This window comes from Bos taurus, chromosome 21 (genome assembly GCF_002263795.3).
Source record: "Bos taurus isolate L1 Dominette 01449 registration number 42190680 breed Hereford chromosome 21, ARS-UCD2.0, whole genome shotgun sequence".
In the NCBI taxonomy this organism is placed as follows: domain Eukaryota; kingdom Metazoa; phylum Chordata; class Mammalia; order Artiodactyla; family Bovidae; genus Bos; species Bos taurus.
Genome location: NC_037348.1, coordinates 19464310 through 19482255, shown reverse-complemented (window position 1 = coordinate 19482255; position 17946 = coordinate 19464310). Strand labels below are relative to the sequence as shown.

At 47.1% G+C, this 17946-nt stretch overlaps 1 protein-coding gene across 2 annotated transcripts in view; it reads left to right on the top strand.

Moving 5' to 3' along the window:
- Window positions 1-17946, top strand: part of MRPL46 (mitochondrial ribosomal protein L46) — a 32912-nt gene that overhangs the window by 1902 nt on the left and 13064 nt on the right. The window contains exons 3-4 of one of the 2 annotated variants that reach the window (NM_001034712.1): window positions 808-981; window positions 6990-7384. In NM_001034712.1, the coding sequence (NP_001029884.1) occupies window positions 808-981; window positions 6990-7240 (425 nt within the window). In that variant the 3' untranslated portion in view covers window positions 7241-7384. Of the gene's footprint in view, window positions 1-807; window positions 982-6989; window positions 7385-17946 lie in introns of those variants that run through there. The other variant, XM_059879154.1, reaches the window with a different exon arrangement.

Below are 17946 nucleotides of genomic sequence, written 5' to 3'. Positions count from 1 at the left end.
CTAATATAATATTTTAAAAGTCTGTGTTATTTTTGAGTAGGATGTATGGTTATTGAGGGACCTCTCCAGGTGGCTCGGTGGTAAAGAATCTGCTTGCCAGTGCAGGAGCTGCAGGAGAGGTGGGTTTGATCCCTGGGTTCAGAAGATCCCCTGGAGAAGAAAATGGCAACCCACTTCAGTATTCCTGCCTGGAAAACTCCTTGGACAGAAGAGCCTGGTGGCCTACAGTCCTTGGGGTGGCCTAGAGTCAGACACGACTGAGTGACTGAGTACACATGGGTGTTGGGACAGCTGGGTCTCAGTTAAGCCTCAGGAATGTTATCTGGATTTAACTCCTAGTTTGGGACTGAGAGTAGGGGAAGTTAAGCCTTTCCCACTCGTTTCCTGTGTTTTATCTGGAATCCCTCCCAAAGCAGGGGGTTAAGTTCTCTTATTCTTGTTTCACAGTGAAAACTGAAGTAGAGCCTGGTTAAGTCAGTAATAGTGTCAAAACCAAAGAATTAGTAGTGTCTGGGAATTGCTTCTTTTCCAAAGGCTCAAAGGTATTTTGTGTTCTGCTCTTCAAAGGAGGAGTGCAGCTTTGGGTTTCTTCTTGTTAAATTTTAGTTTCCTCAAGATTATGGGACTCTATCCTGAGAGAGGTCAGAGTTAGAGAGATGTGGTCAGGGTTCTAATTTGATTATAAGTTCTTTGAGGGCAAAGATTGTGGCCCTGCCTTAAAGGAGGATCCTAAAGCCCTAATCTTCTTGGTTCTGGCAGAACATGCTCCTCCTGTCTCCTGTGACCCTCCCCATCTCTTCTATACAGACGCTGACGTAAAGAATGACCGAAGCTCACTGCACCGGAAGCTTGACAGGAACCTTATTCTACTGGTCAAAGACAAGCTTGGAGACCAAGATGTTTGGATGCTGCCCCAGGCCGAGTGGCAACCCGGGGAGACCCTCCGCCAAACAGCTGAACGAACCCTGGCCACACTCTCAGGTGAGCCCTCTGCCTCACTGCTAAATCCCGCAAGACACACTCCAGACTCAGCCTCAGGATTTGCAGGCTGACTGTGGGCCTGGCTTTTAATAGTAGGCTAGTGGAAACTTGGGCTTCCCAGGTGGCTTTGCGATAAAGACTCTGCCTGTAATTCAGGAGACCTGGGCTTCGATTACTGGGTTGGGAAGATCCCTTGGAGAAGGGAATGGCAACCCACTCCAGTATTCTTGCCTGAAGAATCCCATGGACAGAGGAGCCTACCTGAAGGATGGAGAGTTTCAGCCTCTGCTCACTAAAGCTGTCTTCCCAAGAAAGTACAAAACATTCACCTCTCAGTTTCCAGTTTTGCATTCTTTAAAATTTTTCAATCTATAAAAATAGGTGATTGTAGTACTTTTTCTGGCTTAAGTGGCCCCGATCTTCTTTGGGGCCCAGTATCATAAAATATTTTGTCATCATAGCTATGAGAGATCCTGTTGCTTTAATAGGTTCTACTCGCCTTCCCTTCAGTGGCATTTCTGCCCTTCCACTCGGAGCACCAGTGAAGCTATTTGTTCCAGCGGGGTCTGGTGATCAACACTTACAGTAAAATGTGCTTCAGTTTTTATGGCACTCAAAGTGTCATTTCTCATTGTTCGTGATTTCCTGTCACAAAATTGATTAGGATTAGTTATATGGTTTTCTCCTTTCCTACATTTTTGATTCTTATAATTATGGATTCTTGAGGAAGTGGATTTTGTGTGTGTGTGCCTCCACATAGTGTGAATCTTTTCCTGATCTGTTTTACACAGTCACTCCTTTCCCCTCGCCCCTATTAAGGCAGCGTTTTTGTGCTAAGGATTTAGAGGACGTGGAATTTCTTTAATTCTGTCACATCTAGAGCATGGTCTGTCGTACTCAGTTCTCTCCTCATCTCATAGTTCAGATCCTAAACAAGTGTTGCAGAACCTGATTTTAGGGGACCCACTGCCTTCTCAAATTGACTTTGAATTTTGGGTGTCTCACTGAAAAATGAGATTTTTCATTCCTTGGCCATCTGGTATCATTTTGAGGAAGATCCCTTGGTTGGTAATTATCTTTTACTCCATATTGCTCAGCATTTGACAATATGGGTTGTCCCTAACAGACCTGTGATTTAGATTCTGTCCCAGGGCCCAGCACAGAGAAAGCCAACCAAGAAACGCCCAGACTTTCTCTGAAAGAGGTTCATTTGCTTAACGTAAAGCATCAGCGTGGGGGACAGTTCACACATCTAGGGGCCTGCAGAAACACGCTTCGGGGACAGAGGTTGAAGGTGCTATCCCTGTGCTGTTCCTTGCCCCGTGGAGGTTTTAAAATGTAGTCCATTCAGAACTGATGCTCCTGCCAGCCTCAGCCTGCTTCTCTTTTTGTCCCTGTGGCCTTGCTTGTTGGCAGCACCACTTGACGCATTCACCCAACTAGACACCTCAGAGTTATCTGTGACCTCATTCCGGCATCCGCTAAGTTCCTGAGTTCTACCTGGTCTGTTCTAAATAGTCCCGTCTTTGTGCCTGCAGCTCTTCAGGGAGTCGTTTCACTTCCCACTAGATCAGGGTTTCTGAGCCTTGCCTTGGCACTCTGGAAATTTGGGGCAGGATCATTCTTTGTGGGGGCTTCTGTGGTTCTGTCTAGGTTATTTACTGCAACATCTCTGGCCTCTATCTGCTTGATTGTAGTAACATCACTTTGGTTGTCCCTAGTGTAACAACCAAAAATGACTGAATACTGCTGGAAATTACCTGGGGTGTGGATCTCTGGTTGAGAGCCGCCACCCTGGAGTACTGAGGCAGACACCACACAAGCCCCGTTCTTGCTTCTGTGTTGTCGTTTTCAGTGCCGCCAGAACAAGCCTTCTTAAACACAAATACCTTGTCACTTCTCTGCTCGAAATCTTAAAAGGTTTCCCATAAAAGCAGAATTCTGAGCACGGCCTACGCATACTTTTTGCTCTGGTCCCAAGCTCATCAGTCTTCCGTCTTGCTGCTCATTCATGTATGTTCTAAGTTCAAACCTAGCAAGGCTTTTGAATAATGTGGTATTTCTTGTGTCCCGGCTTTGGGGCCTGCCTGTCCAAGACAAAGCTTTGGTTCTACCTAGTCTGACTGCTCGGTTTTAAAAACTCAGCTCGTCCCTTCTGCCTTCCGTGGTGAAAGCTTCTGGGTAGAGAGCTCGACTCCTCCCTCTAGGCTGCTGTAACACTCACAGAGTGCCCTTACTCAGGTTATACAGCAGACACTCTCTCTGTGCCTACTTGTTGCTGGTCACTGTCCAGGCAGTGGTGTCACAGTGATCTACAGGACGCTACCTGGGCCTCCTGGGGGCTTATGTCCTAGGGAAGAAGATGCTCTTCATTCCATTGCTGTTTAATTGTTGATTAACAGACGATTTCTTCTCAGCTAGCATTCTGAAAATACGGATAGGATTTTGTCCTTTCCATCATCCTGGTTCTCAGCAGAGTACCCGGCACAGAGCAGGCACTTGCTGAATGTTTGCTGTTGTTCGTTTGCTAAGTCATGTCTGACTCTTTGCAACTCCATGGACTGCAGTACACCAGGCTTCCCTGTCCTTCACCATCTCCCGGAGTTTGTTCAAACTCATGTCCACTGAGTTGGTGATACCATCCAACCATCTCCCATCCAAATGCTTCCGAGATCAGACGAGATTGGGCGTGTTAGGGTGGTATGGCCGTAGGCCCATCCAACCATCTCATCCTCTGTGGCCTCCTTTTCCTCTTGCCCTCAGTCTTTGCCAGCATCAGGATTTTTTCCAGTGAATCGGCTCTTTGCATCAGGTGACCAAAGTATTGAAGCTTCAGCTTCAGCATCAGTCCTTCCAAAGAATATTCAGGGTTGATTTCCTTTAGGATTGACTGATTTGATCTCCTTGAAGTCCAAGGGACTCTTCAAGAGTCTTCTCCAACACCACAGTTCAAAAGCATCAATTCTTTGGCGCTTAGCCTTCTTTCTGGTCCAGCTCTCACATCCGTCCATGACTACTGGAAAAACCATGGCTTTGACTAGATGGATCTTTGTTGGCAAAGTGATGTCTCTCCTTTTTTATATGCTGTCGAGGTTTGTCATAGCTTTTCTTCCAATGCTGAGTGTTTAATGAGTAAATGATATGGTAGTGTAAGCACACAACTACTGTTCTGGCTCTGCCACCAGCGTGAGTACTGCTAATGAGACATAAGCAGCCTCTGTGTGGCCCCCTTGATCCTGTCCCGCCAGCAGCCTGTATGGCCGCAGGAGAGGGAGTGAGATGGTGGAATGAAATGGGAAAACAGGAGGGCCCTTTGCTACACTCCAGGCTTCCTCAGCCATCACGCAAAAGTTGGTGGCTGGGTTTCTTCCCAGGATCGTTGAGCTCAGATCCTCAGCTTTCTTCTGCTCACTCACAGTGCTCAGTTTCGCCTGCTGGGCACCACATGGAAAGGGGCTCCCCTCCTCTTGGTACCACACTTTCCTCCCTTGAACATTCCTGTTGCCATAACGAAGAGTGAAAAGATATAGTGGTTTCTTATAGGTGCATAGAAAATGAAATAGGTTGATTTATTTCAAATTCATTAAAATCATAAATAATATGAAATAATTAAAATGACAAAGGAAAGCTCGGGCAGCTTATAAGTACAAAAAAGTCAGAGTCTGTTCCTTTCCCTCTGTTTGGCATACTTCCTGGGTATTTCTGCAAGATGGTATTCCTAGAAGTGAAATTCATGGTCAAGGATGGACACATCTAAGATTTTGCTAAGGTACCACCAAAGTGCCCTGCAGAACATACTTTAAAAATTTTTCACTGTCCAGTCAGTAAAAAAAAAGATCTTTAGATTAGCGGTCTCCTTTCTTTTTTGTTAGGTAATGTGTTTATTTGGGTTAGTGGCTACTGGTTAGAGTGGCCATCTCTGCATATTTTTCACGTGGCTATTGGTTCTTCTTTTTTCGTGAACCGCTTATTTAGATTCTTTGCTCATGTTTATAATGAACCATCTTTTTCCCCCTTTCTGATTTAATTTAATCCATTTCCCCAGGTCATAGAACAGTAATATGTATCCATTGACTTAAGTGGAAAATTCAGAAACGTGTAAAGAATCACGCCAGTGTAATTCCACCACCCATAGATCCCCACTGCTGACATTTTATATTGTAGGTGAGCTCACATCATACGTGGATTCCTCATCTAATGCTGATAGTGTTGTTACTGTTTTTAATATTGGCAAAAGCCATTCATTGTATATGGTGAAAACGTATCACAGTGTCTGGTAAATGTAAAACTGTAAGAGTAATAGGTAATTTTCCCGTCTTAGAGGCAACCGCCATGAATAGTTTTTTTGTGTATCCTTTTAGCAATTGCAAGCACATACTTTTTTCATCTGTTCCTTTTTTCCATGAAATGGGCTTAACATGTACTTAAACATGTACATATATGTATATACACATGGTTACGTACCTTCCTTTTCTTATACACAGCTTTTAAGCATATCTCTGTATCAGCAAGTGAAGACATATCTTATACTTTTAACACCAGTGTAATGTTTCATATTTGTATGTACTGCAGTTTGTTTAAGCAGTCTGTCACTTTTATTAAAAAAAAGCTTCAGTGAACATCTGTGTACACTCCTTTGCTCACATGGGCAAATAAATATATTGAGGAGGGTGAAATTCTAGAAGCAGAATTGTTAGATCAAAGGGTTTGTATTATTAAAATTGATATCTCCTGCCAAGTAGAGCAGTTATGCTAATTATATACCACGTACATTTGAGAGAACCCAGTTTGCCTTTATCCTTGACGAGCAGTGTACTGCTCAAAGTTTTTGAACTTAAATAGTAATGGTATGTCTTTGTTGTTTTAGTTTGTATTTATTGAGTTATTAATGAGTTGAGCGTCTTTATGAGTTTATAGTTCATTGATAATTTATCTTCATGGGAACTTGTTGTTCACATGCTTGGTTCGTTTTTCTCTCAGAGTTGTTGGCTTTCTCCTCACTGATTTCTAAGTCCTATTTAACACTTTATCTTAAGATGCTCCTTTGTTCAGTGTGTCGAAAATATTTTTCCTAGTTTGTCATTATGTCTGTGACTTTTTTATGCTTCATTTTTCTATGCAGAAGGATTTTAACTTTTATGTAAATAAATATGCCTATTCTTTTTTGCATTTTGTGTCTTGGTTAGCACTTCCCCTCTCAAAAATGATACAGAAAGTATCCCACATTTTTTTTTTAATAGTACTCTTATGGTTTCTTTTTTCTTTAGTGAAGAATTTTAAAATACAGAAAAACTCAGAAAATATTAAACATCCATGAAACCATCACTCAAAAATGAACAAACCTTTTGTGAAAATTTTAACTTTGTGTTAGATCTTTGATCTGTAGGGTGTCAGTTTGGATATGAGGAGTGAGGTTGTGATCCAGTTTTATTTCTTCGCTAGCCCATTCTCCCGGTTCCATTTAGTAATTGATCCATTATTTCCTTGTCCTTTGAAATGCTGTGTTGGTGTTATTAACCTATTGTTATAGATTGCAGAGATGCTCCATCTGTCTTTGCCTTTTAACTTCGGTTTTCACCTTGCAGCAGTCAAATTGGGACCTTTCCATACTTTCCATGATATTCCCTTTAAAAGGGCTGATGAACTTTGCTTTACAGATACAAGTGTCTCAGTCCTTCGTCAACAGCTGGTGACCAGGCTGAGTCTAGAAGCTCAGTGCTCTGACTCCCAGGTAGGGCTGTTTAGGTTGCCTTGTGGACTTCAGTCTGAGAGCAGTAGCTTGGCATGAGGAATGCACCCAGAGAATCTGGAACCCACGGGCCAGGAGCTTTTGGCTTGAAAGGAGATGAGGGTCTTCAGGACCGACCCTAGTCCTCATCCTCGGGACGGCGTTCCCCTCAGGCCAGAAGCAGCTCTCACAGAGACCCCCCAATGCTTTCAGGCACTAGGGTAAACAGGTGGGTGTGTCCTCATCTTCTACTTCTGTTCCCCGCTCCCCTCCTCCTCAGAAAACAACCTGGAAGCCAAGTTCCTGGGAAATGCGCCCTGCGGCCATTACAAGTTCAAGTTCCCCCAGGCAGTGCGGGCGGAGGGCAGCCTCGGGGCCAAGATCTTCTTCTTCAAAGCCCTGCTGCTAACCGGAGACTTTTCCCCGGCCGTGGAGAAGGGCCGTCACGTGTGGGCCAGCAAGGAGGAACTGGGTGACTATTTGAAGCCAAAATACCTGGCCCAGGTTAGGAGGTTTCTCTTGGACCTCTGACGAACCTCTGATGGACTGAGCTGCCTGTGGACAGTGCTTGGACAGGTCTGCGGTTGGGCCTCAAGGACGTGGTGTGGTGTTCCCATCTCTACGGGAATATCAAGCGGCAAACTAAGTTCTGAGAAATAAATGGGTTTACCATTGTGTGGGTCTCAGTTGATTTATCCTTTGAGGACTGTTGTCTTCTCCTTGTGAAGAGAGAGCCATCTCTTAGGGTGTTTTATCCTTTTTCTCCCGAGCTCGTGATTAAGTAGTATTGCATTGCTTCGTAGTGAATCAGCTGGCTTCGTGCGCCCAGGAAGAAAGAGCAGAAGGAAGTGAATCAACTTTCTAAAAACCTTGAGCTTCTGTGAAAGCCTCTAGGTCCAAGAAAAAAAAAACAACACCTCGTGCTCTGTAGTTTCTTAGTCATTTTCTGTTTTGTATTTCTCTTCCTACTTGATATGAAAATGTATCAATTTAGCCGAGGAAACGATTCCTTCCTTGTTTTCTGTTTGCTTTGCTTCCTTCCCCCTCCCCTCCCTTCCTTCCTCTTTTCATTTTTTTTTTTAACGGCATTTTCTATTTAAGCAATAGAATTGCTGCTTATATATTTTGAAACAGTCATGTGAAGTGAGCAGGGTCAGCCTGTTACCTGCCATCTTGGGGGTGGGAGTCCTGGTCAGGTGTGACTGGCTGAGAGTTGCTGCAGGTCACTGATGGTGCAGGAGGAGACTGCCTATCCCCTGCCTCTTGGCTGGGGCTCTGGACCCCTCGCCATGTTGCCTGGGTCCCCACTGGGCCTGGTGCCTGGCACATGGAGGGCACTCAGTGAACATTTGCTAAATGAGAGGAGGGGAGGGAGGGTCTTAAGCGTGCTTGTTTCTGCCCAGAATAGTGGTCCCAGGAACAAGACTGCAGTCCTGGATCCTATTAGACTTCCTGGTTTCCTCTCAGAAGGCATTCTGGGTTAAACAGACTGGCCTCTAGCAGTCTGCACACAAGAGGGATCCTGGGAGCCTCTGGTTTATACCCAGTGGGTCAGAAGCACACATGAGCACTTGGAAGTCCAAGTGCTTAGGTGCAGCTGACACCTAAGAGGGAGAGAAGGGGTCTGGTAGGATGGAAGCCCTTAGCCTGTGGGATCCACCGCTTTCTTCAGGTAGATAGGGTCAGAATTGAGTTGAATTGTTGGACATCTAGCTGGTGTCTGAGAATTGCTTGGTGTGGGGAAAAAAATCCCACGCTTTCAAGTTGATCCCACAATCTTAATGGCCATTCATAAGATGGGCTGTTTTGTTACAGAGTTGTTTCTTTAAAGGGAAACAGCATCTGTAAAATTGGTAAGGGGAGAAACTGTGTCATGTCAACCTGAAATTATAGGTCGGTTCCTGTGAGGTTTTCCCCAGTATTTTGAAGTGATCAGGGTCAGGGTGGAATACCTTAAGACAAAAGCTAAGAATTTTATAGAAGTGCCTTCCTTTATCACAAGGAGTGTCTAGTAGCTTCAAGACATACCACGAGCTTTCCTACTCTGTTAGACTATCTGGGGGAAACTAGGTGGGAAGGAAGACCCTCCCCCTCCACCCCCAACCCTGCTTTGTTTTATGCAGTTGATGACGAAGGCCCCATCCTGGGTCACATTTTTGATTTTGATGGAACTAGTTTCTGCTGGGACCCTCCCCACCCCCTCTCCCCCCATCCCAAAGAAGCTGCTGTATGTCTCGGGAAGAAGAAAGAAATGTCAGGATTTGAGGCTGCAGGGGCCCAATGCACATGGCAGTGGGGCTTTAATGGTGTTAGTGTGGTGTGGGACTCGATTCTGGTTTGTTAGCACCCTGGCTACAAAATTCTATAGATTTTGTGTGGTCTTCCCCAGCCTCCTTAGCTCACGAGTCCTGCTATTTTGGGAGTGTGATTTTGCAGAATGCAAATGTTTTTGACACTATATTATTGGTAGAAATGACCAGATATGCTGAGTGCCAGCCTGCATCTTCCATTGCCTGCCAGACATAACCGAGAAACTTTCTGGCATGTTCTTGCGGGGGAGATGACCAGGGAACAAAGTAAAATACATGTTCTCTGTATTTTGGAAATCAGTGAGAGGAGGAAAGAATACTGTGTGTGATATGGGTGTTAGGAGTTGCAAGTTGAGGTGTGCTTGTATGCTCTGAGTAGAGAAATGCCACTGTGTGTGTGTGTGTGTGTGTGTGTGTGTGTGTGTATACCATGTAAAACAGACCACCTCAGTGGGTGTGGGGGTGGGGGTGGGGGTGTGGGTGTGTGTAACATGTAAAACAGACCACCTCACTAGAAGACCTCTCTAGAAGTTTAGCCCCACCTGGTCATCTTCTTCCCCAATGATTTCCAGTCACTTCTGTTTCTCCCCCTTTGCGGGGGCTACAGAAAAAATACCACCACTTTTGTCAACTTGTTTTCCTGGTGATGTAGCCGCAAGAGCCACCTCCTGCTGGGCCGCTTCTGCACCTTGAACGTGTATCTACGCATCACACTTCGTAGGGCCATGGTCTGGCTCCCAGCCTAACTGGTCTTCCAGATCCTAGGGCAGAACCTGCTTCAAGGCCATACTCAGGACATATTTAAGTGAATCAGCTTTTTCCCTCATGAGCACTGAACTTGGAAGTCAGAAAATCCAGTTTTGAATTTGTTGTATGACCTTAGGCGAATTACAAGTACTGTCACTGTTTAACAACAGTGGAATGACCCCTGAGTGCCGGAAACCAGACGAGCTGGCACCTGCAACGCGCAGGGCAGGCAACTGTTACTCCCAGTTGACAGATGAGAGGATAGGCTCCAGAGAGGTTAGTCAACTTGCTTAGGGTTACTCACTAGTCATTTGAACCCAGATCTGTGTACAAAACTAGTTCTTAACCTGTCTTAATTTTTGTCATCTGTTAAAATGAAGATGATACTATTTCTCAGGTAATGTGTTAATTTATGTGAAAGCACTTAGCACCATGCATGGCTTGTTATAAACACTCAGTAAATGGTTCCTGTCTTCCGACATAGTTAGGTGCCTGAAATCTCCAGAGTTCAACTGTGTGGTCTTTAGCTTTTACAACTCCTGTCCTCACCTTTTCCAAGTTATACGTGTGACAGCCAAGCATTTCTTACCTATTTGGAGAGGGACATGGGTGTTTGGACATTGATGGATTCCATCAGCCCATCTCAGAGTGGATGAATGGCAGGTCAGTCCCACATACGCATGCATCTGGACAGGCCTGTTTCCCACCGTGGACCAGGAAATCCAGAGCCACTGTTAGGCCCATTCCTATGGGGCGCTAAAACCAGAATGGACGGGCTGACCCTTTCCATCACCCCAGCAGGGGGAAGAGGAGCACAGCAGAAGGGCCAGCAACCCAGTTATTAAGAACTCACAGGAATTTCCCTGGTGCTCCAGTGACTGAGGCTCTGCTCCCGATGCAGGGGGCCCCAGGTTCGATTCCTGGTCAGGGAACTAGATCCCACATGCCACAGGATCACATATGTTGCAACTAAGACCCAGTGCAACCAAGTAAGTAAATCAGAAAAAAAGAACTTATAGATCATCAAGCTGCAAGCACTCGCAGCATGTAAAAGCCTGTTTGCCTGAAATCTTGAGGCAGCCTCAGTCCCCTAGTGTCTTCTGCTTTATTTCCCAGAAGCCTGGATTGTAACCAGTCATTCCAGGCCAGCAGTCACCACCCACCTGCCTTGGAATGTCAGTGCATAAGACTACAGGACATGAAGGAGGAAACTGGTCTTGTCCTTGATTGCAGAAGTATCCAGAATAGGTGCCTCTGTGAAGGGTCCAGACAGTGAGACACTGCTGCAGCTGAGAGGCTGGCCCTGGGAGGTCCCCTGTGAGTCGGGAGGGGATGGCCAAGGAGGACATCACTAGCCCAGAGCAAGGAACAGGTGCGTGTGTACTCACACACGCACACACACCCCTGCCCCAAAGCACACACACACACACCCCTGCCCCAAACCACATGTGCACACACACCCCCTGCCCCAAACCATCCTCGATGGGCCAGAGGAGCCAGCAACATGTTCTATTTAGAGGATTTGGCATCACAGACGCACCATTGATCACTGAAAAAATCAGATGTCTGGGTCTCATATAGCTGCTAAGTGGCTAATGAAGGGACAGAGATAGGGGACAGGACCACCCCCCACCAGGCTCTGTTTTGGTCCAGGAGGGAGAAAATGGTTCTAATAGTGTTAGAAGAGGACGTTTTGAGGACGACAGGACTGGTAAAGTTGAGAACACCCTGGGGCTGGGGGTTTGGGAAGATGTGTTGGGAAGCCTTGGGGTAGCAGGGCTGAGAGGAGGAGAGGGAACACCCCGGAATAAGCTGGCTGGAGGCAGAGGGGTGAGGCAGGGCTTCAGCAGGGTGGGGTGGGCTCTCAAGCGCATGGGCTCCACAAGGTGGCAGGATTCGCCTGACAACCGCTTTGTTCCCCACAGCCTGACCAGTTCTGGCCTTGGAGAGGCCCCGGCGCCCTGTCCCCTGGGGTGAGACATGCACTGGCCAGGGCAGATGGGGTGTGTTCACATACTCTGCCTCGCCTGATCTCACAGCATCCCTGCCTGGCAGCTTCTCTTGTGTTTTGATCAGCAGACAAGCCCGGGAAGGTGAAGGAAGTCTGTGAGGGTCTCCGTGCCAGTGTGTGGTGGAGCCGTTGAACCCAGAACTTTGAGATTCTAAAGCCCACTGCTGCCCGTGTTACCTGGATGATTACCTCTGGGTCAGAATTCCCACACCTGTCCCCAAGGGGCAACCTACTGCAGACCCCCAGGCCCCTGGAAAGGCCAGAGCTTTGGGAGAAGTTTGGGAGAACGTGAAGAGGATTTGGAGGGGAGAACGATGAGACTGAAGAGATTGAAGTTACTGAGCTTGGAGAAGAGAAGGACGAGAGTCATGGTCCTCGAGTGCGTGTGTTAATTATGCAGGGGAAGTCAACCAGTCTCCTTTGAGTTAGAAGCAATAAGCTCGGAATGCAGCGAGGGAGTCTTTGGGAAATTACAACATGGGAAGAGTTCCTTGACATTTAGGATTACTAAACATTCAAATGAATTCCTGAGACATTCCAGTCCTCATTCAACAAATGTGTGTGGAGGAGGTGGCTTGACTGCCAAGCACTGGGGATAAAATGGTGATCAAAAGCCTCCTGGCCATTGTGTCCTCTTGATGGTTTAGGGCTGAGGTTGGGGGCAGGGGACAGACCCATCAACCAGCAAAGGGTGTCGTGTCACAGAAGGACATGCATGTGCTGGGCACTCACTCAGCCTGGTCAGGGGCTCGGAGAATGCCTCTGGGCTGACAGACTTGGCTAAGCTGAGGCCAGAAGGATAAGAAGGAGTGAGCTGGGGAGGGAAGAGCGGAAGGGAGCTCCTGCCTTCTGAGGCCTGAAGGAAATTCTGTGGGGCTGCATGTGGAAATTATTTTAGTGTTTGACCTCCTTAACTGTCCCAGACAGTTTGAGTTGTTTTGTCCGAAGGCAGGAAAATGAGTTCCATGGTCTCTTACTACAGTGAAGCTGCATCTGACCTGGGGGTTGAATTCCAAAGTCAGTGCCTAGGGAATTCCCTGGTGGTCCAGTGGTTAGGACTCTGTGCTTTCATGGCCTTGGTCCCCAGTTTAATCCCTGGTTGGGGAACTAAGATCCCACAAGCCGTATGGGGTGGCCAACAAAACAACAAAAGAAAGCCAAGTGCACAAGTCACAATCATACACAATTAAAGTTACTGTTGAACTGTCCCTTAGAAAGGTATCACATATATGACTGACATGGTCTGTCGGGGGAATCCAGCATGGCCAGTGTTTCCCCAGTGATGGAACCCATCATGATTTATCTGGTTGAGCACAAGATGAACCGGTTGGCTTGGCTTTAGGTCTCTATTGTATAAATCGCTAGGGTTCCCATTCCTGTCACTGAGGAGCAATTGACTACAGGTCTGTTCCCCCCACCAGGAAAGGCCTGAATTGGGGCAGTTTGGGAGAGGATGAGGAAATGTTATGAGTTGCTCACACATAGTTATGAGATGCTCACACATAAATAGGCCTTCAGGACCCAAGATGGAGTTGCCTCACCCGTCGAAGGCTCGCTGCGGGGAGGGAGCCCTGGGAGCAGTAAGCTCATCAATCGTGGGTGGAAATGCCTGTGCTATTGACAGATTATTGGTCCCCTCTTTAAAAGGTTCAGTATAGGGGACTTCCCTGGTGATCCAGCAGTTAAGACTCCATGCTTCCACTGCAGGGGGCACAGGTTCCATCCCTGGTTGGGGAACTAAGATTCCACATGCTGCATGGTGTAGCCAAAAGGTTTAAAAAAAAGCCCCAGTATAATAGTTTGAATTCATAAAAGTCAGATGTACATATGATGTGATTGTATGGTATTCATTTGGTTCCTAGTTCCTTTTTGAAGCTCCCAGTACACTCCCATCTGCAGCAGCTCATTATCACGCAGTGATGCTTATACCCAAATAACCAACATACCCAGAGGAGGCTTGACCTCAAAGGTGACACATTAGCATTTAAAAACATTTTTTTATTTTTAATTGAGGGATAATTGCTTTACAGTATTGTGTTAGTTTCTGCCATATATCAACAAGCATTTTTTCTTTTTTTAAGGTGAGAGATTTGCATTTTGGAAAAGTTCCAAGTAAAGCCAGAGATGAGACTGATTAAGTGATTAGAGTTGGATAATTCTAACCTCAACCAATAAGAATAAGTGACGATGATAGTAAGGAGTGTAGACTTTACATGTGGCACACAAACTGACTGAAGGCAGGTCCCAAAACTTCATTGCACTTTGGCTGCATCAATAAAACACAAATTTAACATTTTCCTTTTTTAAAAAAATGAAGACTTATTTTTTTAAGACTGCTACTTTGAAGCAGGTGACACTCATTTGGATGGAAACATAGTAAAAAAGTTTGTTTGTTGTAGTCGCCTCTTACATACAGCCTTCTCTGAACATCATCATTTTTACTCATTTTGAATGAAGAGTTTCAGTTACACATCTGTCCCCAGCAAAGACACATGGCCCCATCTTCTCCCATGTCCATAATGTCCATAGGGAACATCTCTGCTTTTCCACTCTCCCAGCCCCGCTCCTCAGCAGTCTCACACACACCTTGCATGTCTCACACCTCTGAACATTCACATCACCCAGCTCTGAGCATGCACAGCACATACCCACCTCCTTGAACATTCACAGCGCACACACACACACACACACACACACACACACACACACACACACACCCTGAGAGCTTTAAATATTCTTGTCACATAAACACATACCCTTGAATGTTCACATCACACACAAACCCTTGGATGCTTGTTCCTATCACCCATTTATTCAGCCCCCTGAAATCCATCTGATACATACGTATCCTTGAACAGTCACACTGAAACACACACACGCACATTCCACACACACACACATGCCTTTGAAACTGATAGCAGAATACACATGCGCATTCTTGCATATTCACATCACACACAGACCCTTGAAGATTCACCTCACGTGCTGTTCACTGTTTAGGTCATTTACCTATTTCTCTCAGATTTATTCCCTTCCCTTCCCCTGCTCTGCTCTGCAGTGTGTGTGTGTGTGTGTGTGTGTGTGTGTGGGTGTGTGTGTGTGTGTTGAGGGGGGATGCTGATCCCTGAAGATTACATTTTCCAAGCCTTCTTGCCACTGGATTCCAGCTGGGTTTGGCCAATAAGAGTTGACCTGTGACAGGTGGGAGGGTGAAGGGAGAAGCTAGGCTTTTCCCCTCCTTTGTTTGGGTCGCTCTCCCAGCATCCCTCTGTGGTCCCCTCCCCTGCTAGCAGCCTTCTTCATGATTCCAGGTCCTAAGGATGGCAAGGGTCCTGACAGCACCACCTCCTTCCTCTGTCCCTCCAGCTCTAGGGGTGGTGGCAGCTTCTACTCTTGCTAACCTCTGCGTCATTTCATCATCCCCCGTTTTAGTTTTCCAGTCTTTCTGACACTTCTGTAACTAGCTCTTGGTATTAAATTCCTTCTTTGAGCTACCTGGCATGGGTGACTTTTCCCTAACTGGACCCTGGCCACTGCTCCACCCTTTAAAACAGTCTCATCCCTGACCGACACTTGCCTCCAGCCGTGCTCGTGTCTGTGTTGGATGGTGTCCTGGTACAGAGTAGGGCTTCAGTATTTGTTGATGCATGGGTGCAGTGCCCCTTCCTGTTCCAGGACTTTTCTGGGGCGGAGCTTGTTGGACCCCTGAACTAGGTGGCTCGGGGCACCTTCCGCCCTCTCTAGATAGACTGTGATGACCACATTTAGCACAGCCTCATAGAGATCCAGGCCATCTCAGCCAGAGCCCATTTGGAGAGTGGAGGGTGAGTGACCTTCAGCTGAGTCGTGGAAGCTGTCATGAAGCCTTATGATTTTTGCATCACTGGGCCAGATGTGGTATCAGAAGCAAGGGGACTCTCGATGCCTGAGATAAACGGAGTGGAATGGGAGTGTCTGTCTCTCATGATTTGAGTGCACCTGTGGTCTGAGAAATGCCCTCGAATGTAAATTCCTAGTTCTGAAACTGACTTGGGCAAGCTGTTATTTGTCTCAGGATCCTGCTTATAGAATCACGAGGGACCATGACCCATCACTTACTTCCGTTTATAAAATGTCTAAGGAACGGTTTAGTCTTGAACATTAATACATACCCACGTATATTTTCTCATCTGCAACCTAGGGAAGTTGTCTTCACAAGGCTGGAGGCTGCCAGGGGTTGGTGACTGGTGGTCGGGGTGGGTCTCAGGCAGTACTTATGTTGTCCACAGGGAGGCGCCACACACAAATTCATACACAGCCCCGGACGCTGCTCCAGCCCAAGCGGCCACGATGCCCCTGGAGTCAGAAAGCCCATGTTCTTCCTCCCCAGAGCCTCCCCGGCATGCCAGTTCCTCTGAGTAGTCCTCCGCCTATAACAAATTGAGTTGAAGCATCGAAGATCACTGCGAATATGCAGTGACAGGGTGAGGCGGAGTCATTAACACATTAGAATGAGCTCGTAGGATTAAACAGAATCACGAAGAGGGTGTGGGTACCCGGGACAGGTATAATTTGAAAGGAAAGACAGAACCAAGAAAAAATAAAGTAATAACAACATCCAAGCATTTTCACACATACATGATTCAATTTAATACAGTTTTACTTTGAACTGACTGACATGCTGTATTTCCCTGCCGTCCAGCTTCCTACATTTATGTGATCCTTACAGCATGCCCCAGGACAGCAGGGCTGTGGAGCTGGCCCCCATTGATGGATACAGGTAACCGGGAGCCAGGGAAGTGGAGTGGTGAGGCCCTTGTCATATACCTACCCAGTCACAGAGCTGGAATGTCAACCGGGGTCCTCATGAGCCAGTAAGGATACCCCTGGGTACTGGAAACAGTTAATGGGGTGATTACCTGCCTCAGGGTGGTTGTGATGGTTCTGTCCGTGAGACATGAAGGCAGTGCTGCCCAGAGTCACACGTGGCAGACAGGAAGCCAGCGAGCTCCTCAAATCACCTATGCTTCGGTTTCTCTCTTTGTGCGTGTGCGTGCTGAGTTGCTTCAGTCGAATCTGACTCTTTGCAGCCCTGCCAGGCTCCTCTGTCCATGTGATTCTCCAGGCAAGAATACTGGAGTGGGTTGCCATGCCCTCTTCCGGGGGATCTTCATACTCAGGGATCGAGCCTGCATCTCTTCTGTCTCCTGCAGTGCCACGGGGAAGTGCCTCTCTTTACATTCAGATAACAAGGCCCAGAGGGAGAGCCTCTCATCTCAGGCCTCATATAGAGCCAGAGGCCCAGGCAGGAGACCCAGGGAGTCCAGACTTCCAGCCCCAGGCTGTTTCCCAGACGCCACGTGGGGTCTTCATGGCTCCAGTGTGAGATATGTTACTTCTAGAAGCCTAGGGAACTCCCCTCCCGCTCTCAAATGCCAGGCTCTGAAGAGCTGCCACGGCACTGGTGATGGCCTCTCCTCTGGTAGGGCTCCCTGGCCCTTATATCCCTCACCCGGGATTGCTCAGTATCTGGGGCCTGTGGAGGTGGGAGAACTGGACTCTTTGCACAGCTTCCCTGGGATTCCAGGATAAGGCATGCGAAGGGACACGGGCTCATCCATGTTAATGGGCTATGTGGAAATAAAAGTATAGTCATCTCCCCTGCCATCTGGTCTTGGCACTGCTGGCCAGGACCTCCCTGAGGTCTTTTCAGGCCCTGCGTGGGCCTGGGCCAGGGCTGGATGTGCTTGTCGGGCCCGGGGCCAGTCCAGGATTTTCCAAGGGTCCTCGTAGGGTTTCTACCCCCTGTGCCAGAGAGAGGAAGGCAGGGCCCAGCAGCTGCAGCTCAAGGAGGGATGCGGGAACCCATTCATTACCGTTACTACCACAGATGGACGGCCCACCTGCTCATGTAATGAAAACTCAACCTTGCATTTTCAAAGGCCTCATTAGGCACATTTCTGGGTCTGGGGGTTTGAGGGGAGGAGGATTTTTATCAAGATTAGATGCAAAGATCTCCCATCCTCCATGAGAATGGAGATAGCTTGAGAGATAGAATGTGTTTCTGAAGCCTAGCCTGCCCTGCCTTCAAGGAATAGGAAGTCAGGTTTTCTGTAGCTGGTAATTTGGGTTCTGCTTTCTATGGCTTCCCCTATGGCTCAGATGGTAAAGAGTCTGTCCACAGGGTGGGA